General features: G+C 36.3%; 1 protein-coding gene across 1 annotated transcript; it reads right to left on the bottom strand.

Annotated features, from left to right (window-relative positions):
- Window positions 1-1,574: 1,574 nt before the first annotated feature.
- On the bottom strand, window positions 1,575-27,601 carry LOC135079480 (uncharacterized). Its single transcript, XM_063974138.1, has 3 exons — window positions 27,230-27,601; window positions 23,986-24,007; window positions 1,575-3,802 (listed from the first exon to the last, which is right to left on the bottom strand). Exons 1-3 carry the CDS (start codon window positions 27,599-27,601, stop codon window positions 3,669-3,671), a joined length of 528 nt encoding a protein of 175 aa, XP_063830208.1. The 3' UTR covers window positions 1,575-3,668.

Genomic DNA, 27,601 nt, shown 5'->3' with positions numbered 1-27,601 from the left:
ATCTATCATACGCATGAGGTTGGGTCACACGTGTACACCCTCTCACCTCGCAAGACTCCATATCATTAATGATGATTCTTGTGAGTGTGGCACCGATTCAGGCACTATCAACCATATTTTCTTCTCCTGTCCTAGTTTTGACCGCTCTGCTTTCCTTCGGGAACTCTCTTCCTTACACATTCCTTTCCCGTCTTCTATAATGTCTCTCCTTTTCCATAAAGATCCTGTTGTATATAATTGTATAGCCAAGTTTATAACTGTAAATAATATAAAGCTTTGATTTTTGTATAAACGTATGTATATTATATAAATATCTCCTGTATATTCCTCATTTTCCTGATCATTAATTCCTTTCCAAATTCCGAAAGTAGGCATTTTTCCTTTTAATTCCCGTTTCCCCGTTTTTAACTCGACACTGGCAAGAGGCATAGCATAGCCATAAATAAAAAAAAAAAAAAAAAAAAAAGCGTACCTACTTAGATTTTCTTTTATTGTATGAAGTAAGTTATGTTTATCGCAGGATACCTACGCCCAAAGAAGTACCCACGACAAATTAAGGTAAACACTCAAAAGCTTTTTAAAATTATAGTAGGTATTACCTACTAAGTACCTACCTCATTGAAAAATTTTCATCTTACTAAGCTACATGGCTCAGTCGGGATTCTTTTTCTAATTTATTAAACAGGTTGTGCGTAATAAAAAAGGCTCAAGAGCTGGGATAGGCAGGGTTGGGAGTTGGGAGGGAGGGAGGCGAGTTTGACTAACTGTTAGGGGAGGCGATGATCAGTGGGTGGCCAAGCCAACCCTAATAAACCTAATTTACTGGTATCTCACTCAACCAAACTGAGTCCTTCTGATATAATGGTCCCGGTTTGATCTTTATATCCTTTAATTTTTATTTACGGAGTAGAGCAGGGGTGGCCAACCAGGCGCGGATCCACCGTTGTGGGCACTGTGGGCATGCCCACAACCCTAATTTGCTTGTTTTAATTATGGTGTATTGATAAGATCCATAGGCTGATGATAAAAACGACTGACTGATGAGCCTTTAAAAAATCGCGCGTGATTTGGAACACAGCCGTTCCACTAAAACGCCGCCGCCACCGACCACTTGGCTCTCACTTTGCTAATTTTTGGTGGCTGTGCCCACAACCTTTTTTGAGGGCTGGATCCGCTCCTGTGGCCAACTTGATTAGACATAAGATCTACTGTTTACTAACGAAACCCAGGGCGATCTACCACTTACATAACTACTTCTTGAAATCTTAAATGAAACAGCATAGTTTAGTACACAATCATGTAGTAGGTATTTTTTGCCTTGCCACGATCGACTGGAGTCTGGACTAATAGTCGCGATCGACCGGTTGGCCACCCCTGGAGTAAAGTAACTGTCAAGCAGACTGAAGGACGTATAACTCTTACTTAAGGTTAATAAATCATCTATGTGCCTATTTTAGTAACAGTGCTACGAAAGAAATCATACAAAATGGTATCTTTGCCACTAATGTAGCCCTATGACTTTAAGCAGGCTAAAAACAAAACTCAATTGGTACCTATCTAATTAAACTAAATAATATTTACAAAACCACTTTATTTAAGAGAAAACACACCGGAAGTAAAGGTTATAGGCAGGATATCACATTGAACATTTATTTCAAACATAGATTCATCTTACTTATTACGTAGGTATCTACTTATGAACCTGAAAAATATAATAATATATTTTCTCAATTATAGTTGTTAATCGCATAATTTTAAACATCCATTTAATACATCCATACAATTTTAATGTCTGATTCCAAGCTCAATTTCATCCTAGAATCCTAGCTTTAACGTAATTGTTTTCTTTCAGAGAACAAAGACTATCTCTAGATCCCATCCATAAATATATTATAAGTAGATATATGCTTACATTTAGGTTTTATTAGAAAACATGTACTACATAATACAGATACGTTTTATTTATAATCGGCACCTAAAGGAAATTTCACGTAATACTGATAAACACAAAGAAACGTGAGAGTTTGAGCATGTGATGTTTTGTGCTAAGCCATTGTAAACAAATTATAAATTCGACTTAATAGATAGCCTTAAATAAACTTATGTGTTAAAGTACATATTTAATTTCGCAATAAATACGAACATACATACATTGTAAAAGTTAGAAAAGTGTTAGTAAAGGTTGCGCACTCGTAGAGTCGATGCTTCTAAACAGTGATTTTCCAACTTTTCATGAGCGCGACCGTCTTTGGAAAAATATTTCACGACCTCTTTGCTGTTTGTAACGTCTTACGCAGCTATGATCTTTTAGGTTACAATTCTCTTAGTAACAATTTTAAGTTATGAGATTTCCTTTACATGTCTTCGCCACCCTGGTCGCCCTCGTTGAATATCACTGTTAAATATAAGACAGAAAGAAAATAAAGTGTAAGCTTCGTCACTGTATACAATATTCCAAACAGATAAAACATTCGAAAATACACAGTATAGGACAGTCGTACATGGTGTAGGTATGCCAGATATCTACTAAATATTGCTAAATACATTATCTTACACTATAAGCGTCGTCACACCGATCACATAACACCATGTTAAAGGGGTAAGTTACTATAGTTCAGGGAAGACACTAATCGGGGAAAGGTGTAGACAGATTACTATGTGGGACTGCTGTTGATATTACATTAAAACTGATTACAATCATATTATAATATTCTTGAGTGTATCTACTTCTACCTTTGGATCGTAATTTGAGACTTTCATTTAGAGCGTTTTCCTGTAGGTACAACCTTCCATAACTTCGACGCTGTTATACCCAGTGGTTTAGAAAGGAGATTCATTATTCTTTTAAATATTTTCTACGTGGAACACGGAAAAGAAAAAGATTTCTGGTAGGCATGAGCTTGAACATTATGACTACGCTCCGCTAGACCAGAAAATGGATTTTTTATATGGCAAGAAATTTCATTTTCTCACAAAAAGGATTTTCTTTTCATTACTACAACAAAATACGCTGCGTAAGTAGTTGTGATTGTGGCTGAGGTAAATCGGAAGGGATCCGGAATCAAATCAGTCATCATTAAGTAAGGTAAGGGAATGAATAAACTTTTTAGGTCGATTGAATCGAATGTCGATATTAAGGATAGGGTGGAAAATCAAGGATTCGTGGCTTAGTTTAATCTTTGACTATTCTGATTTTCTGCTGGTGGATGGTCAAGAAAGCTGATTAGCGCTCCATTAATGGAATGTTTAAAGCCAGTTGGGTTTTCGAATCTATAGCCGATATGCGATTCTTGTCTAGTGAAATTAGTTACCACTCCTTGAGTCTCTTTGAATGGTTTCTTACAGAGCCAGTTCGACATCCGAAGAAGTCCATGGCCCTTAGTCTAGAGCGAGAAACGTGTTTGTGTTTCGAGAAAGTAACGATTTAATTCATTGTGTCTTTGAAGTCAGTCTAGACGCGCGATTCTCGCTCTAGCGAAGCAGCTAATCACGTCGTGACGGTTATTTTTAACCGACTTCAACAAAAGGAGGAGGTTCTCCATTCGGTTGTTTTTTTTTCAGCCAGTTGGGTCATCGATGCTATGGACGCGCGAAGTCAAAGCTCTTCATAGGGTTGTCAAGTCAGGTGGGTCGCTGAGGCGCGGTCTTCGGATTACTTCGGAAGCACGTTAACGCTTGGTGAAGGGGTTGTTGCGTGCAGTGGTACGCGCGGCGGCGGCGGCCGTCTGCGTGCAGTTGCACAGCGCGTCGAACATTCGCAGCACGAAGCCGCGCGCGCGTCCCAGTCGCCGCTTCAGGTTGCCTGCAACAAAATATTGGAGTTATAGACGCGGTACAATTGAGCAACGTTCCTAAAGGTACAAGATATACCATTGATTTGCGTTTATGTGGTATTTGAGATCGCAAATCGCAAAAATTAGAGGCCAATTTTGAAACGTGCCTACTTTCATCATAGCTAATGAGCTGGCTCATTTCCGAATTTCAATGCGTATTATTTATGAATCTATCTGAGTGATTCTCGTATATCCGAAAGTCCTTATTTTCAGTTCTACCACATCTACTTATTAACTACTGCATGCTTTCGTGCGAATTCTGCTAAAAGTAGGTAAGTAATTTGTTGTACTCTCTCTCTACTAGTGTAATTACGCCAAAAGGATGGCAATTTCGGAGCCTCGTAGCGCAGTTTTACTTACCTACCTACTTAGTCTGAAAGAGCCTATCAGAGTGAGGTCTTTGTACAACAAAGTCGGCAGAAAGTCGTCTGCGAGGGATGCGAGAGTGAGCGGATCAAAAAACCAGACGCCCCCACCCATTTCTATGCTCTGCTATTGATAGATAGACCCTTTACGTTCGTAGGATATTATGCGCCTACGTGTGTATTTCAGTTTCAGGGAGCGAGCAAACTTAATATGATTTAAAAATGCTAGTAAAAGTGGCGAGTGGCCTAATTATAGACTGTATATGGCTATATCGAGACCCTTTACGACAGTTCATACGTTCATTTACGAGGCATTGTTCGTTGCGCGTCGTAAATATTACAAATGAAGTGTCGTTTTCACGTAGCACTGTTCGTGGCGCGTAAATATTTTCGGGCCCATTTTATTACAGGCGTTGCTACAACATAATATTCAGCGTCTACGACAGGATGCTACGTGTCTACTGTCTACGGACTACGGATGGGTCCTACGAAGGGATGAAATCCTTTATAAGAATGCTACGTGTCTACGAGCTACGGGAGGGCTCTACGAATTTATTTATTTAGGCGTACCTAATTTTTCTTTTAAATGTACTATTAGGTGAAACATATTTTTTTTTTACTTGCACTTCACTTCTTTACTTTATGTTAGTTCGTAGTAATGAGTTTATGACCTCCACATTGTAAGCAAATTAAGGCCCCTGCTAGCTAACTCAGTACAGTATACCTACCTACGTACGTGTATACCTACCTATGGAGTGTATTTATAACTACGTGTCCCTATTCTGGTGGAATAGGGTCCAAACATAAAGTGCTACGACATTTTCCATCGTGCTGTAATAGATATTATGCATGCAAAGTGGTTTTGCGGAACTTGTAAAACCATTTTCATGTGGGGCAACTTGGTTATTCAGTGCCGCTTAAAACAGTGCCAGCAAAATTCCTTCAGTTTATACATATATGTTTTGGCATCGAAGTAGAGCTCGAGGGTAAAATTATGTTGTTACATAACAAAAACAATAACATTTTCTTGACACGAAAATGTGTCTTCAAAAATCCGGATAAACGGAATCAAGGAAAAGTGTAGCGCCGACCTTTGGGCATTTGTAGCAAAAAGAAATATCCTACTTTTATAATTTGGGTTAAAGACGTAATTTTCGACTTTATATGAGTCAAGGATGAGAGATAACTGAAAGTGCTCTATCACAAAATAAGCATGGAATTATCCAGTCTTTATTAAGACTGGGTACCCAAGTAGCAATTGGTATTAATGGCAAAATCTTACTTGTCTTAACTCTATCTAAATTTACACTTAAGCTAAAACCAAATTAACTTAGAATAGAGATTTTTTTCTTTAAGACTTTATATTCTTCATCGAGCGCTACTTAAGCAAATTAAGAATACCCAAAACCAAGTTAAGTATTCTTTAGATAATTTGGTCTTAAGTTATTCTAAGCTTAACTTAAAAAAATCTTATTTTACTAAATTAAGTTTTTTTGTATGCTCACTTAATACTAAATAGTATAGATAAAGTATTATTTAAGTGTTGCAAAGTAAATAAAGTATTCGTAGATTTACTTAGGACTTTTTAAAGACCATTGTCTTAGAAATAGTTTTCTGAAGATTAAGTTAGTTACTTTTTTACTAGAATTAGTACATTTTGAGAAAAATACACTTAACGGGACGATTTCGATAAAACAGGATCACGCCTATTAATTCAAGGTAATGCAGGAGCACCTGCTTGCGTATTAATTATTGATACAATATGCGTGCGGTCGCCCGCAAACTAAATTATGCTATTATAAGTAAACTCAAAATGTGATTTACTAATTAAGTATTGTCTAAAATATTTTCGAAATTGTATGGTAAAGTTGGGTACAACATGATCTTATGTACAATTTAACTAACTAGGTGACAGTAGGCGGCATACCTTTAAAAAATCTTAACATAAGAACTACCGAAAAATGTTTCTAATAATTGTAATCCACACTTATTTACGCTTCTCAATCTTCTCATTTAATAAATTAGAAACACTGTGTGATTAAATTTAACAAAATCACAAATTGTTAAAAGTTCCATAAAAACAATTAAATAAAAACTTTTCACAATAAATACGGAAAAAATCATATTTCCGATATTCAATAAATTTAATTGCTTATCGCTGAGTGTTGCAATTACAGAGTTCGAATAATACTTTACGAAATAATCGGGTGGTGCAAACAAAACTAAAAACGTAAAAACCATTAAAATCCTATTAAAACCATTTTCGACTTCCACACGGACAATCGGAGGGAGAAATCATGTAATTCATAAATTAGTTAGTAAATGAATTGTTCTTTAATGTATAGTAGCACCAATAATTTAGCAAGACTAAGAATGAAAACTATCTAGTTTTAACTAAATAAAACTAAAGATCTACTTGATACCATATGCACTTAAGTAATACTTTATCAAGTGAATTTTAAGTGTAAGTTAAATCTAACGTTTCTAAACTAATACTATGTAAAGTATAACTTGACCTAACTCTTTCTTAACTAAACTTACAAACTCAAAATCTTCTATACTCTTGCTACATTAAGACGAATTAGAATTACCGCCATTATGAGCTATGTGTAACAAAAAATAAATCAGAAATTAACCTATAATATTATATCAAGAGGACATTTAAATTGAAGTACGTCTTTGTTACACTTTTTCTAGTTGCATAAATGTCTAAGAACGTTTGCATAAAATAAAATATTATTTTATAACCTCAAAGTTTTCTTTATACAATACAATTTCGTAATATTTTATTTATCTTATTAGGTCTTTTTCAAGGCCCTCCTGTTTTATAACATTATCCATTGATTTTACACGAGAAACCACAATGCGTTTTATATTTCCTATGCCAAAATGACATTCACGGTCTATTCTAGACATAATATAAATTAGTTATTAAAATAATTTAATCGCCATTTTCATTAACCTTTATCTAAAGTTGATTTAGTGTTAAAGATCACAATGTTTACTAAATTAAAGTTCCTCTTTAATAAAAAGTGTCTTACATAGTTCTTCATGAAGTTAAATAAACCTTAGCTGTAAAAATAATTATTACTCTTAAATAAGTATTCAAGATATCTTCAACTCTATTTCCTTGTCTACAGTCATACTACAAGTTATATTATAGTACTTGTTTAGAAATTCTTAAAACTATACTCTTAATTAGGGTTTAAGTCTGCCTTAAGCGTTGTCTTAACTCTGTCTCAGTGATTTCCAAAGGATTGTGCCCTTTTTTGCTTACCATTGTCTTGGGGCATAACTTCAAGATTTCTTGAGTGCGACTATTGTCTTGGCCAAGACAACGGCTAGAATTAGGCTACTAGTCTTCAAGATATCTTCAATGCCTTATGAAGATAATCTGTTGCTACTTGGGTAGTTCGAATGAGAGCGATAACACCACTTGCAGACATTTATGGTTAATGGCTTGTCATCATTTTAGTCTGACTATATATTTCAAACCGAACTTATACCGCGCAATTTTTAGACTCTTTTAAAAGAAATTAATAAGAACTATATTTGCTTTCCTTTCTCTCTCGTACCAACCTAAAACAACAAAGTTTCTGTATGAAATTTTATGATTTCCAAGTTTACAAGTTATATTAGGAAAGTTTAAACATTCCTTAATTCAAGTATAAGCTGTGAGGTGGGACGAGAGCCGCTTCAAAGGGTCTGAAGGAGCCTCGACTCAGAACTCAAGTTCCCACACGCTTATTTACTCGAGTGGATAAGTTTTTGCTTGAAGGGTTTTTAGATAAAGTTAATGGAAGAGGCAAATATGACAATTGATTTTCGGATTTAGGTCCGATTTATAATCCTCCGTGGTTGAGGATTCCGGGTGAAGCTCGCCTCCACCTTCGGCCTGATCATCACTTACCATCAGGTGAGATACAGATACAGGCCAAGAGCTTCCTCGTTGTGGATAAAAAAAACGAGATTCCATCATGGATTTGCATTCAAGACTAAACTAAACAAGCTTGTGATCGGTTCAAAATATAGGCTTTACCTACAAAATTATTTTACAAACAAATTATACCTACCTGTTTCTTAGAGAAGTTTTATCATTTCTTTAGAATTTCCCATCGCGTTTAGATGGAGGAGGAAAGTTTTTAACAGAAAAAGAATCAAAAACTTAGTCATGTTTTCGTATCATTAGGGGAATTTTGTAACTACCTATAAAGTTACATTACTTGTTTGTTAATATTATTTTTTTACTTTTCACGTAAGAGCGTTTACGTCTAGCGTGGCATGTCAAGTTTAGGTAATTTCGATGCTATTTTTATTCACACTAAAATAATTGTGACTGTGTGCGTGTTCTCACGCTCTATAGTCAAACCAAAATACTTTGATCCACCATCGTTAAAGTGTGCCAGGCTGTCAAGTGACATCTCAAGGAAACTATAAAATCTTCAAATCTTCCAACACCGACTCCATAATTATAAATCATGGTATACATTAGTCCTAATAAATACGTAAATTCTTTATCAAATAGTAAATTATCAAAGGTTTTTTACTATTTTGAGAATATTTTATACAGCCTATGTTCAGCAGAAAAAAATTTGAATTTTAATGGTGAGAGATTTTTTCAAATCGGTTCTATTCAAAACAAACTTTTCCTGTTAACTATTCTTTTATTATCCGGATGCATAACATTTCATACCCACCAGCTGCGGGGGCAGCTAGTGGGTTATGTGGGGTTCTTCCTACCAGAAGGTGGGTAGCCCCTACACCCACTAAAACCTGACTGTTTCTGCCATGATCCATATGAGTGATATGAGGGAACGCGGGACATCGCCATTGGCTGTTGCCTGTAGCATTCGTCCTTAGCCGCCACCAGACACCTCCATGTCTAGCGACCGAGGCCTGTTAGGAAGGGACAGTTGGAGACCATAAGCTGTCCTCTTGCGCCCAGGGTGTCGGCGGCGGATAACCGGAGTGTCGGCTGAGGCCTCTCGCTCCCGCTTTCCACTGCTTCTTTCTGTGAAAGAACACTTTCACAGAAAGTAAGCACACTATACCATAAGATTATTTGTCTCATAAGAATATATCGCACCTTCGGTAGAACAAGGGCACAATTGCACTTTTTGCAATTTTACAGGAGAGCTATTTTAAGATTTTTATTGGATTTAATATGGTCTAGCTCTGATAATATTCCTGTAAAGTGGTCCTTACTAATATTATACTAATGACAATATTTTTTTCCCATTTATCTTCAGTAGGGACATAGTCAGTGTCCACAACCGGGAATAGAGGGACTGCGGATACTATGCGGTATCCACGAATTACCTCAGCCTGTGTCTCAGTGATATCATGCGTTGCGCTTTTTTCAACAGTAGGATGCTCCACGACTACACAGCACTGTGCCATACTCGAGCGAGCCCCATATAGGTCAGCGACTCAGTGCGGCCGGGCCTCCGAGATTAGGCATCACCCGGCTTAGTGCGCCGGCGGTAGCCAAAAGCTTAGGGGTGAGACGATTCAAGTGGCCGTCAAATGACCACTGTCCAACTAACTGCAATCCGAGGTACCTACCGCGAAGATTTTCCAACTGTAATATGTTGTGTTATTACGTCTGAAATAGAATTTGTAGTAAAAATAGACTGTAATGAAAAATAACAATCAAATATTTTAATTACCACATGATCGCAAAATCTACCACCTAGATTTTGCGGATACACTATAAAAGTCCAGCTACCTGTCAAAGATCAACGTACGCGTGACACATGTCAGCAGAGCACTGAGCGACGTGACCTCACTCTGGAACGCCTCGAGGCGGACTGAATTTGAACGATTCGTGCGCGGCGTTTTATAGTACTTTTCAAATACTCATAGAAAAATAAATTACAATGAATTATTATAAATTTCAAAGTAAATATTTTAGATAAGATATTCTTCTATTATATTAAGCTATTTTTGTGTTGAATAAAGGAAGAATATTGGTGAAAAAATCACTTTGATTTTTGGGTATTTCACGTTCTTTTAATTTGTGATTTCTTATTGTAAAACGCTTAAATCTAAAAAATTTCTCAGATAACTATTTGCCCAAGGATCTATGCTATAGGATATAAATGTTTGTTAAATCGTTTTCACAGTATTTTTATATTTACAAAACCTGTGTGGACTTATCATGATAGAATTCTTAAATACTAAACTAATCGCAATATTTTCTTAATTAACTATTTAGACGACGAAATTGCCTAACTATTTATGCCTATAACATATTTGTAATATTACTGGTTAATGATTGTAACGAGTTGAAAAAGTACTGTTTTTGCGCCAAACGGCGTAAACGCTCTTAAAACAAAATATGATGTAGGTACGATGGTGGTAACATATTGTAAGAACCTGTATGCATTATGGAAGCAATAAACGTATTGAGTAGGAAATGTAGGTAATATTAGTTTAATCTTGATAAACTATAACTTCACTTAATCCATCCGAATATAGTGCCATGAATAGAGCTTTACGATTGGGCAAACAAGAACTTAAAACAAGTAAACAAGCGGAAGCCTTAAGTTAAGTTTTCGACTTAGCATGTTCCCCCAACATTTATCTTTATCTTTCTCTACATCGGGAATGTAACTATTTATCATCAACATCATACACAAATAAATAGCTACTAAGTATTAGTATTAGACAACAAATATAGCAGAATGAACTACTTACTTATTCCAAAACTTCTTTATTTCAGTACCTATTCTAACAATGGTCTATATTAATCATATTCTACAGGATGGCCCAGAAGAAAGTTCACTTTTGAAAATTCAAGGAAACGAAAACTGTAAATTTTTATAGAACTTTAACTATTGCAATTCAAAGGAAATTTAATGCAATTTATTTTTAAATTTACCTTTATTAAATTACATCGCCCAGGAGATTTCCTTGACGCTTACAACATTCCATCAACATACATTAAAATCTTGAAATGCGTTCGTTAGAATTACCTCGAAACCTATTTTCAATTTTTTGCCGAATGCTCAGCTTTAGTTGCTGCATGGTTGTTGGATTATAAAAGTATACTCTATTCTTAATGTAACACCACAAAAAAGAATTTTCTGGAGTGAGATCAGGGCTTCCTGGTGGTCAGGAGATATCACCCCTACCTGAAAATATTTTTTTGTGGGAACATGTCTCTTACCATCTAAATGCTCTCATTTGAAGTGTGACACGTAGCCCCATCTTGATGAAACCAAGTGCTCCGGTCATAGCCTTGCGAATCTTGCAGCTTTGAAATCAAAAAGCTTTTCAGCCTACCAGTATAGCGCTCTCAAAAATTTATCATCCTTTCAATGCAACAAACCAATTAAGCAGGGGTGAAATCTCACTGCCTCTAAGAAGCGCTAATCTCATTCCAGCATACTTCTTTTTGTGGGGTTACCTTATGAGCAGAGTATACTCTCATAATCCAAAAAGTATTTTTTTTTTTTTTACTTTTTTTTTTTTTTTTATTCATTCATCCTGAATCCATTTCGAGCTTAACTCTAACGAAAGTTTTCCAAAATTTTTATGTATGTTGACCGAATGTTGTAAACGTCAATGGAATCACATGTACGATAAAATTGATAAAAGAAAGTAAATTTTAAAATAACTTGCACTAAATTTCCTTTAAATTGCAATAGTTAAAGTTCTATAAAAATTTACAGTTTTCGTTTCCTTGAATTTTCAAAAGTGAACTTTCTTCTGGGCCACCCTGTATTTGTCCGGTAAATGTTTTTCGTCTCAGTTTGTCTTTTGAACAGCTAAATGCATGCAGCGAACGGCAACTTAATTAATTTATTCAATGTTCGCTTTTTAGAAACTCTCTCTTTGCAAGTCAAATAAAATGTTTGTCGCCTTTGGGTTGGGCCTCTCTCGCGTCTGTCTTGTTTTGCCTCTTTCAATGATTTAGTACGGACATAATATTTGACTTGAGATAAAAACTTTATTTATGTAGGTAAGTTAATAGCGCTATCTATGTGAAGACCGATTTGGATTGTGAAGTCTCCGTTAACAATACAATGTTATAATTATAAGAAGGAATAGGTAGGTAGGCAGGTACTTAGATTCAGACATCAACTGATCTCTGAGAAGGTAAGCGTGCAGAAATAAAATTTCGCAACGTTTCAACTACCAATTTTAGTAGTTAGCAATTTCAGTTGTTCGCGAAAAGGTCACGTTGACAAGGAAAGTTCGGAGGTCGCGACCGGGGTGCACGTTGCGTTGCTTTGTTAGTGCTCCACGCTGGGCCGAACGATGAAAGGGTGCGTATCGATTTTGGCTATCACACCCAGACTATTCAATGTCTCATTTCACCCCTAAATATTCACAGCCATTCGTTGTTTAATTTCTCAATGCTTAGAAAACAGCAAAAAATTGGTTAGACTACATAAGTAGGTAATTGTTTTATTTCATTAACGGCTATAGGAATAGGGTGCTTTTAATACAGGGTGATTGAAAATAAGTATTGGTGAAGAAGACCTAGTTTATTTTGTCCATGAAAGTAACTATCTACTTACGTAAATCTTTGTGAATGATTGTAAAATAGTTACTGAATACGTACCTATCTGTTAGTCTCACTAAAAGTAAAAATATTCAATTCAAATACGTCATTGTCTTAGTTACTTAACATTACCTACATGTACATACAAAGTAGATTCGGGAAAACATTTTCCACAAGACACCTATAGACACCACAACTGTATTGTACCAGAAGTACCTACATACATATTAGGATGCAACGTAGTAAATTGTTTTTGCAGCGGTAGTAGTTACTTTGTGCTGAAGGTCAGCACTTTTGCCCTGAAGTCAGTAAACAGATCGTTATCTCGCGCGACTGAGCGAAATGCTAATGGGCTTATGATAAACAGCTACAGAAAGCGTCATCGGAGAATATTCTTGACATATTTTCATCACAGTATCGCTTATTATTCATTGAAAGCAGAAACCTTGGAGCAGAACTCTCGTTGACATTATTCTTAGAACGATCCTATCTAAGTTCATAGCGACTGAAGTGTCTTTCAATTAAACTTAGATAATCTAAATGCAATTAAAGTACAAATGTTCTAGTAGTTAAGTAGGCATCAAGTAAATGAATACTACAATACCTCCATCCTTTTCTTTAATTAAGCTAAACCCTGTCAAAGTGCCAATTGCTCGCAATCAAACAAATCGGCGCGGTTTGTTCCATAATCTGATCCGACGGTCTCGTACCTAATGAGCTTGATGAGACACAAGGGAAGTGATAATATAGGCTCTACCTACACGTATTTACGTGGTTAGGATTAAAAGGATTAACAATTTACATCATCTGTCTTTTCAAAATTTGTATTTTCATCTCCAAATGTTTTCAGAAGTTATAAAACGTTTCAAAGCTGGCGAGTTAAAAAACGTTACAAGAATTTGGCTAGCTTGAGTAAAAAATGCGAAATATTAATTTTGAACGTTAAATTCGGAAACTAAGCTTAAACTAAAATTACAGCTAAGATCACAGAATACTGATTAATAGTTCCGCATTACCTAATCAGTATCCAGTCTCCATGGTAGTAATATTGTTACTGTGTATATCAGAGGCATATCTACTAGCCGTGGCCATTGCATTATCTCCTTGCCTCATATGTGGTTCGGTAATAGCAGGTTAAAAATAACAGACTCCATTATTGCTAACGGCAGGGCATTACGACGTGACGGCCGTCCCCGCTTTGTGCCTCATTGTTAATTCAATACTTAGGTAGTTACCATATTTTTTATTGTTACCGGTATTTTACTGTACACCAAAATCATGGTTCAAAGAAATGATGCGATTCATCGAACAAACGATGTCATACTCGTAGTAGAAGACGTGGTGAAATTCTATCTGGGAGCTCGGAGATCCAGTCCAGTAGGTTCCATGTGATTGTGGTGGTGGTGGAAATTTCATTTCTAGTATGGTCAACGTCTACACCTTGCGTATGGTTTGATAACCCATAAAAGAAAGGAACTATCTGATTACTTACTTGTGTCCATAAGAAGTAGAGTAGGTATTCTTGTAAGCTCTGTGTTTAATCGAAAATAAAAGACAGTATCTTCAAATAGAAACAACTTTTATTTACGTCTCCAAGGCGGAGACATCACAAATATGGCGACGAGCAAAACATTTATCGGCGGCCAAGGCGGCATAGGCCACAACTTGAAACCCTACGAGGAGGGTGAGGACATAGCATGTTTCTTGGAACGCATGGAGCAATATTTCGAAGCAAATGCTATCCCTGAAGAAAGAAAAGTGGCATCTTTACTTGTAAGTTTGCATGAAGAAGTCTACAAAACATTGAAGAACGTTCTGCACCCAGATTTACCATCTACCAAAACCTACAAGCAAATCGAAGATTCACTCAAACTTCGCTTTAAACCTCGCATCTCTCACTACAGAAAGGTGATTGAGTTCGATAGGCTTCGACAAGATGACGGCGAGAGTGTGGCGAAATTCTATTCTCGAATTCGTGAGGCATCGACAGATTGCAATTTTCCAGCCAGCAGCATGGAAGCCATTGTCAAATATAAACTGGTGACAGGTCTGAGGCCAGGGCCTGTGCAGAATAGACTTTGTGAGGAGGATTCACAAAAGTCCCTGAAGGAGTTACTCGAAGTGGCGCTAAACAAGGAGTCAGCAATCGCGAGCAACCACAGAGCAGTCAACAAGGTATACAAGAACACAAGCGGCAAGGAGCACAACCAGGGCAAGGAGCACCATCAGGGCAAGGAGCACCATCAGGGCAAGGAGCACCATCAGGGCAAGGAGCACCACCAGGGCAAAGGACAAGGAAGCGTATTACAATGCGTTCATTGCGGTAAAAGTAATCACAATTTTTCTAAGTGTAAATTTAAAAGTTACAAATGCAAAATTTGCAAAAAGATTGGTCATTTAGCGGCTGTTTGTAAGAATAAAAATGCCAAATTAGTAAATGTTATTGAGGAAACAGTAGAACCTGTGCAAATGTTTACAACAAATGTTCAAAATGTTAACTATGTAAATCCATTTGTGATAAATTCACAAGCAAACGGTAAGTCGTTGCAAATGGAATTGGATACAGGGGCAGCAGTGTCATGTATTCCCGAGTCAATTTTTAAGAAAGTATTCGCACATAATACTATTTTAGAACCAACTGAAATTGAATTAAAAACTTATAATGGTGAAATTTTCAAGCCTACTGGCAAGGTTAATGTATTATTGAAAATAGGCAATAAAGAGTTAAACTGTGGATTATTTGTCGTAAATAATGGTCAAAAATGTTTATTTGGGCGAGACTTAATTGAGAAATTTCAGATTAATTTGCAAAAATCAGTACCTATTAACTCTGTGAAAGATTACACATTAGAACAAGTTTTACATGAGTATGCTGAAGTTTTCAAACCAGGTCTAGGTGTTATTAGAGGGGAAAAGATTAAGTTGGAATTAATAGATGAAAATGTTAGGCCCATTTTTCACAAACCCCGTTCCATTCCATACTCATTTAAAGACAAAGTTGATGCAGAGTTAAGTAAATTAGAAAAAGAAGGTGTTATTGTAAAAACTGAAAATTCAAAGTGGGGTACACCTTTAGTCCCAGTTGTCAAGGAGAATGGGAACATTAGATTGTGTGCTAATTATAAAATTTCAGTGAATAAATATTTGAAAGAGGTCAACCATCCATTGCCTAGAATTGAGGATATTTTTACAGCTTTGCAAGGGGGACAAAAGTTCACAAAGCTAGATTTGCGCAATGCATTTAATCATTTAATCTTGGATGATGAGACAAGTGAGCTATTAGCATGGTCAACACCGCAGGGTATTTTCAAATTAACAAGGTTACCTTATGGTACTAAGCCTGCTTCAGCTATTTTTCAGGCTAAGTTAGAAAAAGTGTTGTTAGGCGCTCAGGGAGTAGTCAATTTTATTGACGATGTCATAATCACTGGTCATGATGACATTTCTCATTTGCAGAACCTTAGGGAGGTCCTAAGAAGATTCAAAGATGTAGGCATTAGACTGAACAAGGAAAAGTGTTTGTTCTTTCAAGAGGAAGTCAAATATTTAGGCCACATCATTTCAAAGCAAGGGTTAAAGAAAGATCCATCAAAGTTAGAGGCTATTATTAATGCTCCAGCTCCTACAAACACAACTGAAGTTAGATCATGGATAGGTATGGTAAACTACTATTCCAAGTTTATTTCAAATGTTTCTATAAAATTAAAGCCCATGTATGATTTATTACAAAAGAATTGTAAATTTAATTGGACAAAGGAATGTCAAGAGAGTTTTTCAACTATAAAAAAGGATATTGTATCTGACAATGTACTAGTTCATTTTAATAGGAACCTGCCATTGAGACTAGCTTGTGATGCAGCTCAAAATGGAATAGGGGCAGTCTTGAGTCATGTCATGCCAGATGGGACAGACAGACCTATAAGTTTTATTTCTAGAGTTTTCACTAAGGCAGAGAAAAATTATTCAATGATTCACAAAGAAGCTTTAGCTATTTATTGGTCAGTACAAAAGTTTTATCAGTATCTAGTAGGTACCAAGTTTGAATTATTATCAGATCATAAACCTTTACAGGCATTATTTGGTGAGAATAAAAGCTTACCACAGATGGCAGCAGGGCGCTTGCAAAGATGGTCTTTGTATTTAGCTTCATTTGATTATACATTTAAACATGTAAAAGGTTGTGATAATGTAAAAGCAGATTGTATGTCAAGAATGCCATTAAAATGTAAAGAAAGTTTTAATATTAATTGTAAAAAGGAATGTGACTATATTAATTTTGTTGAAGAGCAAAGTGCAATTGATTTAAATGTCATTAGATCTGAGACTAGGAAAGATTCAATTTTGAGTACAGTTTACAATATGATTCGATATGGTTTTCCTATGGCAGTGAAAAATGAATCTTTAAAACCATTTTTACAAAGAAAAAGTGAATTGTACATTGACAAAGGTGTAATTATGTGGGGGTATCGTGTTGTTATTCCACATAAATTACAACAGCATTTTTTGAAGGAATTGCATAGTACTCATGAAGGAATTGTCAAAATGAAGAGCAATGCTCGTTCATACTTTTGGTGGCCTGGTTTAGATAAATCTATTGAAAATTATATTAGAAATTGTAATCTGTGTATGTCGGCCAGACCAGAACCTGAAAAATGTAATGTAATTCCATGGTCAAAGTGTAGTGCACCATATGAGCGTGTGCATGCAGATTTTGTAGGACCTATCAATGGCAAAACTGTATTAATTATTATTGATGCTTATTCAAAATGGCCAGAAACTTTTGTCATGAAAAGTTTAGATTCAAAAAGTACAGTAGAAAAGTTCAGGGAGTGTTTCAGTAGATTTGGTTTACCTAAAGTTGTTGTCACAGACAATGCAGCTACATTTATTAGTAAAGATTTTTCTGAATTTCTTTTCAAAAATGGTATCAAGCATGAAACATCTCCACCTTTTCATCCTGCAACTAACGGGCTAGCTGAAAATGCTGTAAGAAATTTTAAGTTCAGTTTAAGTAAGGCACTTAAAGATAAAGCAAATTGTAATGTATCATTTGAAACATTAATGAATCGTTACTTATTTCATTACAGAAACTCAATACATGTTGCCACGAATGAGACTCCATCTCAGTTAATGTTTCAAAGGAAATTAAGAACTCGTTTTGATTTATTATTGAACAAGGAAAGTAATTGTATGTACAAGGAAGGGAACTTAAGTAGAAGAGAGGAATCGTTTGAGGAAGGGGAATATGTTTATTGTAGAGATTACAGAAACCCTATTAAGAAAGTTTTTACTAAATGTGTTATTGATGAGGTATTAGGAAAGAGAACATACTTGTGTAAAGTTTTAAATGAAGGTTTAATTTGGAAAAGACACTTAAATCAGATTATTCGTTCTGTACCTTCAGAAAGTAAAGATATTAATGATTCCATAGATTCTCAAACTTTACCTTTAATTAAATGTAATGATAACTTTAATAGTGAAAAAGAGTCTAGTATTATTTCAGAAAATGTTTCAATTCCTGTAAACGAGAAAACAATTCAGGCATCTCCAATTGTTTCCTCGGGTAGAACTGTAGAAGATTTAAAGTTAAATAGTGATAATATTCATTCCCCAATAAATGTAACTAAGGATAAAAATGTATCAGGCAATTCTCCAGTTCCTGTAGTCCGTTCACAGAGAGTCCGGAGACCTCCTGTTAAGTTAGATTTATAAGTACTGATTGGAATTGTAAGAGGGGAGTATATGTTATGTATCGTTATTTTATATCGGTATTTAATTTGTTATTATAAGCGCGTATCCAAACGTAGCTAGTTTAAAAGCATTATTCAGGATGTGTATCGGAGATTCCTTCTTCTTGATCAGTGGTGCCAGATTAGGCGAATTATCGCCATTTAGGCTACCTCTGGGGGTCAAATGGCGACCAAAAAATGCAAATGGCTACCGGTAGCCATTTAGGCTACCTAGAAAATAAGATCGGGCTATTTAGGCTACTTCAGGATTACCTTGGAAAAATAAACCCTAACCTAGTATTCTGTAATTCAGTTAGTTTTTTAAAATGACCCCTACCCCCTTTACTACTCTAAAAAGTCCAAACTCCATACTAAATCCGTCAATTTTTTTCTAAGTATCAGCTCCATACAAATTACGTTTGAAAATTCGGTTATTCGGCTAAGTCCTGCACCCCCTTTGCTACACCCTAACCGTACATAAATAAATAATGATCAAAATCTGTTTACTTTACACATTACCGGTGGGCCAGCTGGTATTCTATACAATGCCTAGGAAGTACATACACCTGTAGGCCTAAGATGCGCGCCGTGATAACTTTTATCGACGTCAAAATGTATGGGCAAAATCGATAAAATGGCGTGATAACCGCTTATCGCGGCGCGCATCTTAGGCCTACTGCCTAGGTAAAATATTTATTGAACAATAATATTTTATACATTGATTACGCGCCCCAGGCATTGATTTTACACATTGACTAGGGATTGTATAGAATTCCTAAATTATACAAATTGCCGCTAACACATACATTACGCACACACTTACACGCAATATAAATACACGATTTAAGAAAACAACATGGCCGCAATATAGGAAATGACAGGTTTTGTGCGTGCGTGCGTGTGTGTGTTTGTTAGTGTGTGTGTGTGTGTGCGCGCGTGTGTGTGTGTGTGTGTATGTGTAGTTGTCAGCTGATTGCCTATATTGCAGCCATGTTGATTTCTTAAATCTTGTATGTACTCGGCACGAGTCAGGTAGTTAGTGACGTCACATAAAAATGTTGCCAGAATGAGTAGGCTGACCAAACATTATCAATCTCTTTTTTCATACATCACCATGGGTAAGTTAGAAAGAGATAAACAGCTGTTTGTCATTAATGTGTCGATTTGACATGTATTTTTGTATACTTACCTCAAAATGTTAGGCGAATTAGGCTACTTCAGGAAAAAAAAATATTAGGCGATTTAGGCTACTCGGTAGGAAAAATTAGGCGAATTGAGTTAGCTGATATCTGGCAACCCTGTTCTTGATACGCCAGACAAAATGGCGATAGGCAATCTTGTAAGCTCTGTGTTTAATCGAAAATAAAAGACAGTATCTTCAAATAGAAACAACTTTTATTTACGTCTCCAAGGCGGAGACATCACAGGTATGATGTTTAAATTCTGTTCTGTATTGCAGACGTGGATGAATCAATGCGCTAAACTAACAAAATTCACAATACATGTGCAATAGTGCATCCCTGAGTTTAGCAATAGTTATTCGGTGAATCGGTGAGCCTTGAAAATTCCAATAGCGATAGCGACACGGCACGCTAGTTCGAACCCAATAAAATGTAGAGCTGCTATTCTACGTAATGTCCGCCATAAGATCGCAAATCGCAAAGTAAGTATTACAAATCATTGTCTCTAAGATAAATAAGAATGACGGAAAAATACAGGGTATGTAAAAAGATTCTTAATAAAACCAGTAAGTAATGAGAAAAACAGACCTTAGGTCCTAATAAAGACCGAGCATTTCTTACCGGTTTACGATCTCTCCATTTTCACCACGTAATTAATTAGCCTTTGCTACTTAAGTAATGCAAGTATAAATTCGCGATAAAATACATTTGCTATTGCTAAGTTCATTTAATCTGTAAGTGGCCTATGTGTAAAACCACAAAAACATAGTAAACGATATTTAAATTCGGGATTATGATCAGAATACTCGTCTTGTAGGGTAGGAAAAAATGTATTGCTATGACCATCCATGATTATTTGCAATTGTTCTGAGTAGTAAATAATAATACACATACAGCGGTGATAATAAAGATTGAGTGATGAAGCCTTTTATGTGCCAAGCTTAGATTAATAAAACCTAGATAGATAGTCAGTGCACGAAAAGTGAGGCAGATTTTAGTAAGCCAGAATGGCTCACCCGTAAACGTCACATGAACTGTCAAAGTGAAAAATTGGTAAACGTCCGACGACTTTTAATTAATTAAGACGGTTTGTGCTGTGAAAGGGTGTCTAAATACATCAGAAAAACGAAAGAAACTGACCAGTGTTATATTTCATAAGTAAGTACTACGATTCGACGCGTATTTTGCTTGAATTTGGCTTTCAAAAATTAAATACGGGAATGATACCAGTAACAAGAAAATGTATTTCCCAATTGTTCGCCGTACAAGTACACTTCCTTTTTTATGAAATCGAGACTTTAAAATAATTAAAAACGTATTAAAAATTTCCCTACTTTCGGGAAAATCGCCTTCACTGTCTACACTCCCCAACAAAATTGACACTAATGACATAAGATTTTTGCCTCACTCTTGACGAAGCGTTTGTATGTAGGTTTTATTAATCTAAGGTGCCAAGTATTTTAAAGAGCTCATAAAAATTCTTCGACTGTGTTGAGAACTTGAGATGGTTGCATCGATCTTTTATTTTGGATATCTAATACATAAAATATGATGTCCATGTTGAAGACACATTTCGGGCATGGGACTGAAAATTATTACAGAACACAGGACAAACAAAAAACACCACGTAAATAAGTTCGCATAGGGTGGAAAATTTGTCGACGGCTAATCATAGAGATACAATTCCAATTCCAAGTCCAAAATATTATGTAAAATTTAAATTTTCAGTGGCACTACGTTTCAGTTACATTACTATCTACCTACGTTTGCGGTCAAATGTTTCCACATTGCCAAAAACCGTGGGTGGGCCAAATTAGTATAATGTCTACGTCCTAATTTATTAAACAAGTGGGACACGAACTAAATAGGATGTATCATAATGGGAAAGAAAGACCGACAATTCAAAGAATCGTTGCTTTTGCAAACAAAACGTGCGCGTTTGTGTATAGTAGTAAATACGAGTAAACAGCCGCAAAAAGTTTGTTACTGACCCAAAAAAAGATCTCTACGAGTTTTGTGCGTAGGTACTAAATGTTTACATAGGACATAGAGTCGTTAATTCAGAACGTGATTTTTCCACGTACTTGCCCTGCTGTACCTAGTTGTAGTTATTAGTAGACTCGGGGGAAACAATCGCCGCTCGGAGATGAAGCATTTCCGCCGCCAGACGTGCGCTCGTTATGCGGGCTTGATTAACAACGGCTTTGTGCAGCGTGTTTTAGCACGATTTTTATAGAAAAGCGCTGCAGCTGCAATCGGATTGGAAAGATCAAAGATTTGTCAGGATTTTTTCGCACTTTCAGACTTTCAGTTCCTGAATACTCACAATGCGCTTCAGTTGTAAGGATTACACCCTATATTTAGTTAGTTATGCAATTTTGGCTTTTGAAGAATGAGAATTTCACGACAATTTTCACGATCAAACCTGATCTGAGAGAATTAAGTTACAAAACAAAAATCATTCACTAAGTAGGCACACAGAATATCAAATGACTTTCGAATCACTTTCTTTTCCGAGTCTTAGCGCTCTATGATGAATAATAATAGACTGAAAGATGTATTCGGAATCTTAATATTGACTACATTTGTGTGCGCATTGATTCTTCTTTTGCGAATAACCAATTTTTCTAATACGACCTTACTGCTTGATTTGTGATTAAGGATAAGTACGTATACTAAAATGAGTTATGTAAGAAATGTGGCTCCATCAAATCTACCAGCAATGAGTTGGCGTACGTCTGAGTAATACGAGTCAGTATGCCATGTATGCAGTGGTGCCAGATTAGGCGAATTATCGCCATTTAGGCTACCTCTGGGGGTCAAATGGCGACCAAAAAATGCAAATGGCTACCGGTAGCCATTTAGGCTACCTAGAAAATAAGATCGGGCTATTTAGGCTACTTCAGGATTACCTTGGAAAAATAAACCCTAACCTAGTATTCTGTAATTCAGTTAGTTTTTTAAAATGACCCCTACCTCCTTTACTACTCTAAAAAGTCCAAACTCCATACTAAATCCGTCAATTTTTTTCTAAGTATCAGCTCCATACAAATTACGTTTGAAAATTCGGTTATTCGGCTAAGTCCTGCACCCCCTTTGCTACACCCTAACCGTACATAAATAAATAATGATCAAAATCTGTTTACTTTACACATTACCGGTGGGCCAGCTGGTATTCTATACAATGCCTAGGAAGTACATACACCTGTAGGCCTAAGATGCGCGCCGTGATAACTTTTATCGACGTCAAAATGTATGGGCAAAATCGATAAAATGGCGTGATAACCGCTTATCGCGGCGCGCATCTTAGGCCTACTGCCTAGGTAAAATATTTATTGAACAATAATATTTTATACATTGATTACGCGCCCCAGGCATTGATTTTACACATTGACTAGGGATTGTATAGAATTCCTAAATTATACAAATTGCCGCTAACACATACATTACGCACACACTTACACGCAATATAAATACACGATTTAAGAAAACAACATGGCCGCAATATAGGAAATGACAGGTTTTGTGCGTGCGTGCGTGTGTGTGTTTGTTAGTGTGTGTGTGTGTGTGCGCGCGTGTGTGTGTGTGTGTGTATGTGTAGTTGTCAGCTGATTGCCTATATTGCAGCCATGTTGATTTCTTAAATCTTGTATGTACTCGGCACGAGTCAGGTAGTTAGTGACGTCACATAAAAATGTTGCCAGAATGAGTAGGCTGACCAAACATTATCTATCTCTTTTTTCATACATCACCATGGGTAAGTTAGAAAGAGATAAACAGCTGTTTGTCATTAATGTGTCGATTTGACATGTATTTTTGTATACTTACCTCAAAATGTTAGGCGAATTAGGCTACTTCAGGAAAAAAAAATATTAGGCGATTTAGGCTACTCGGTAGGAAAAATTAGGCGAATTGAGTTAGCTGATATCTGGCAACCCTGCATGTATGTGGCACAACACAACGTAGGTGGGTGGCTAAGTATTATAATATGTACTTAGTAGCTTATTTTTGATCTGCATTCTCTTGTACGATAATAATTATGATAAGATGCAACTAAACTTACATAGAGCCTAGGAATGTCCCTATAGGAAAATACCTACTCGTACCAACGTTGGATTAGGTAATCCATCGATCAAAATTTTCCAGCTTGTTTGAAGTTGAAAGAGACACAAATGATATTTTAACCCGGAGATCTTACGGCTATAATCCTCGGTTCTTTGATAAAGGCTTTTGAGTCTTTTGTGTGACAGAGCAGCGTCAGATAACGTAACCATGTTGATAAGACTTACTTTGAGCTATTTTCAGTTCAGTCTTATTGATATGGAAATTATATAAGTAGATTCGAAGTGACAGAGATAAACTTACCCGCAGCTGGGTCTTGTGGTTCCTGAAAAGGAAAGAAAACATTTCTTAATTAATATTGTCATGGAAATATTTTAAGTTATCGTAATTAGTAAGTTGCAGAAGCTAGCAATTGATAATAATCGCAAAAAATGGTTTGCTATGTTCATTTATGACTTTGCGTCTACCCTTACGTCACTTACTATATTATTTCCGTAAATATTCTTATTTTAGTTAAAAGATTAGCAAGTTACATTTTAATCGCCACAGAAAATACTTGTGACTGAAATAGGAATGCAAATTAAAAGGAAGTTTTAAATTAAATGCCATTTTCCTTTTATCAATACGAACTGCTTTACACGATAGATCTGGTTTCAAAGAATACCAATGCCTGTTAATGATAGTTTGCGAAAAGAGTAATAACAACACAGGTTATTAGCAAATAATGACTTTCAGTCACGCTACCGCGCAGGAAAATAGAGGGAAACGTGAAAATCTAAGAAAACCTACGTATGAAAGAAATAGTTGTACAAAATGTAGGTTAATAGGGTTGTTTATGGAATAAATGACTATGACTATGACTATGACTATGACATACGATTTTGACAATTTATTTAACCCTTACACGCTTATAACTATTCCAAACCATAAAATTATTTTTTCTTTAGTTATATCTATTTATTTTAGTCTAATTTAACATAAAAGTAGTACAGAAAATATAAGTGCTATGTATTTCAGTGTTTTTCAGTCGGGGACACATATGTCCCTATATGCGTTAAGGTATACATTGCCTCATATATTGAAAATAAAATACTTCGACGCTTTTATTGCAAAATAAATACAAATCACACTAAAAATACACATTAAATTTAATCAATAAGCTTATTTTTATATTTAGAATAAGAAATTTAAAATAGATAGCATCATATCTTACGTATTTTTATATTTGATCCTCATCTCATCATAGACCTTTTTCTTGAAGTTAGACCTACCTAACTAGACTGTTTGTTTCAAGAACAACTTTGAGTGTAGTCTCCAGCGGTCAGAGGAGTGCGTGTAACACGGATATTTGACATATTTTTTTCGTCTTGTCCATGTTTATTTTGAATCCCATTTATTGAGAGCCTCTACTGAGGCCATGAGCATTGATTCTAGGTCTTCCAAGGTCTTAGCCGTGCCGTTACTACAATCGTAAATCTTACTTGGGGGGACAACATCCGAGAGGCTTCGCGACATCTTCTTATCCAAAATACCGCAGTGTCTCAAGACCTTTGACTGAAAGTCTTTGACCAATGTGTGTTGGCTTGGCGGCGATGACGCACGGAACGGAGACGTGTTCCTTTACTATGGGCCTTATGAGAAGGCTCAAAGTCACCCAAAGGGTGATGAGGAAGTCCGCAGGAGACTCAAAGTAACAGACATAGCCCGCATAATTACCAAACTTTCGCGGCAATGGGCAGGGCACATAGCTCGCAGAAGTGATGGCCGTTTGGGCAGAAAATTTCTCGAGTGGCGCCCACGGATAGGAAGACGCAGTGTGGCAGGCCTCATGTTCCTGTGCTGCTCATGTACATTCATGTATACGAGCAGCACAGGAACGATTGTTGTGGAAATCCTCAGGGAAGCCTCTGTCCAGCAGTAGACACACTTTCATCAGGAAGGCAACCATCCACATTGTGACCATTTTCAGTCATCATGACTTCTAAATTTCGTATTTCCTGAACGAAATTTCTTCAAGTCGATTTGAAGACAAATGATTTACAAAAAAATGTATGAATTATAAATAAAACATCAATATAAACATACAAATTATAACAAGGCAAATAATATCCTTAGTAAGAATCAAGTCACCTTTGACGCACATAGGGACACCCGTGTCCCAATACAGATTTTTACATAATATTCATTATGCATACGAAGAAAATCGAAAATATGTAATAAAACGATAATTATACTTTTTAGTGAATGTAAATCAGAAGAAAAATAATGGCCGAACAGCCGCTAAGTAATATTAAAATATTTTTTAATTTTGACGTCTAACGTTTTTTTTTTTCACAATTTGTGCCAGTTTTTTTTACACAAGGAATCGCGTTTTTTATTATTTATAGCGCATAATCATAAAAGATAATAATAAAATTTAAGAATATTAAACTACAAAGGGCTTAACTTAACTAGTATTACTGTAAATCGTAAAAACTATGCGGGGACAAATGTGTCCCATATGCGTGAAAGGGTTAAGGCGCACGCATTACACTTTTAATTACATACTAAGCTATTATTGTAAGTAATTCAGTTAGAAATCAGGATATCCTACTCCACATTGGTATCGAGTTAGTTAGACCTACTTTTTTAAGGGGAAATAATTTTTATTGAAGATAAAATCGTGTTGCTTTTAGATGTCCTAGTGTTAATTATAAGCCCTAGTATAACCCCTGTAGCAAGGCAATTGATTTTTCAGGGAAAAAGTGAAATGCTATCATATGCCCCGCTTTTCTAAGTTGAGTTGTGTGCAGTTGGTTACTTCAGAAGGTTAACATGCAAATCTGAAATGTCACATGCATGTTGCAAAGTTCAAACCAATTTAAACTGTTTATTGTATCCGAGTACTGCTGCTAATGCTATTCGCAGTTCAATCGCTTGGTGCATAGCCAAAACATTGCATCGCAAATTGCAGTCCGTCTATTGACCCATGTGACAATCGATCATACACATTTTCATGCTTATCAGATACAGGTGAAGTTAACTGACGGTCGAGGGTAATCTCTCGGACATCAATATAGTTTCACCAAAACATTATCGGCTTATAAATCAAACAGATAAAGGCGTTAGAGATTAACATTCCACTCTCGACGAAAAAATTTCACCGTAAACGCAGAAGTGTTCTCATGGAGAGATTAATTAGCCAATTAACAAAAATCTTTGATAAAGCGTGTGCTGGTTTGGATTTATTGCGTTCGAGGCTTTGGATACATTTTTTTTTTTACCTCTGAAATATGAAAAACGCGTCTTGCAATAATATTGATTACGGTGTTAATGAAATATGTGGATGAATGAAGTCGATTTATCTATTTTGTGTAAAAGATGAGCATGCAAATTGTTTAGCATTAAAACTGTTGTTTCTATGGAAACTTTTTAAGGTGAATATTTGTTTCAGCGTTGCTATCGAAGAAGCCGAGTTGCAATCTACAGCAGCACTACGCCTCCGTTAACACTTACCGCCCTATCAATTCCGTTTTCCTTACGTTGTTAAATATACATTGATACTTACGAATTTACTTCTGTCTTTCTCTTTTTGTTTTAGTTCAGCCTCTTTCTTAGCTTGCTCTATGAGTTGGTCAACAAATTCTGTGGCCTGCCGGAGCTTTTCGGGGTCGCTTTTGAAAGCGGCTACTCTCTCAGCCAGGGCTGAGGCATCGCTGTCTTGTCTCATTTTGGATTGTGAGTTCTGTTTCACTTTAGTCAAATTCACTGATTTATCACTGTTAGCACGTTGTGGCAGCTGCCATTCTGTTAAGCAGAGGGTCCGAGCCCCAGACGGGTTGTGTGGGGCGCTTAGCGGGGGGTGTTGTCGGTCATTATCGGGCGCGCGTGTGCCGCGGCGCTCGGCGTCGGAGGCACTGCGGCCGGGCCCGCCGGTCAT

Source organism: Ostrinia nubilalis, chromosome 16, assembly GCF_963855985.1.
Source record: "Ostrinia nubilalis chromosome 16, ilOstNubi1.1, whole genome shotgun sequence".
Classification (NCBI taxonomy): Eukaryota; Metazoa; Arthropoda; class Insecta; order Lepidoptera; family Crambidae; genus Ostrinia; species Ostrinia nubilalis.
Note: the sequence above shows the minus strand (reverse complement) of the source record. Positions and strands in the feature narration are given on the sequence as shown.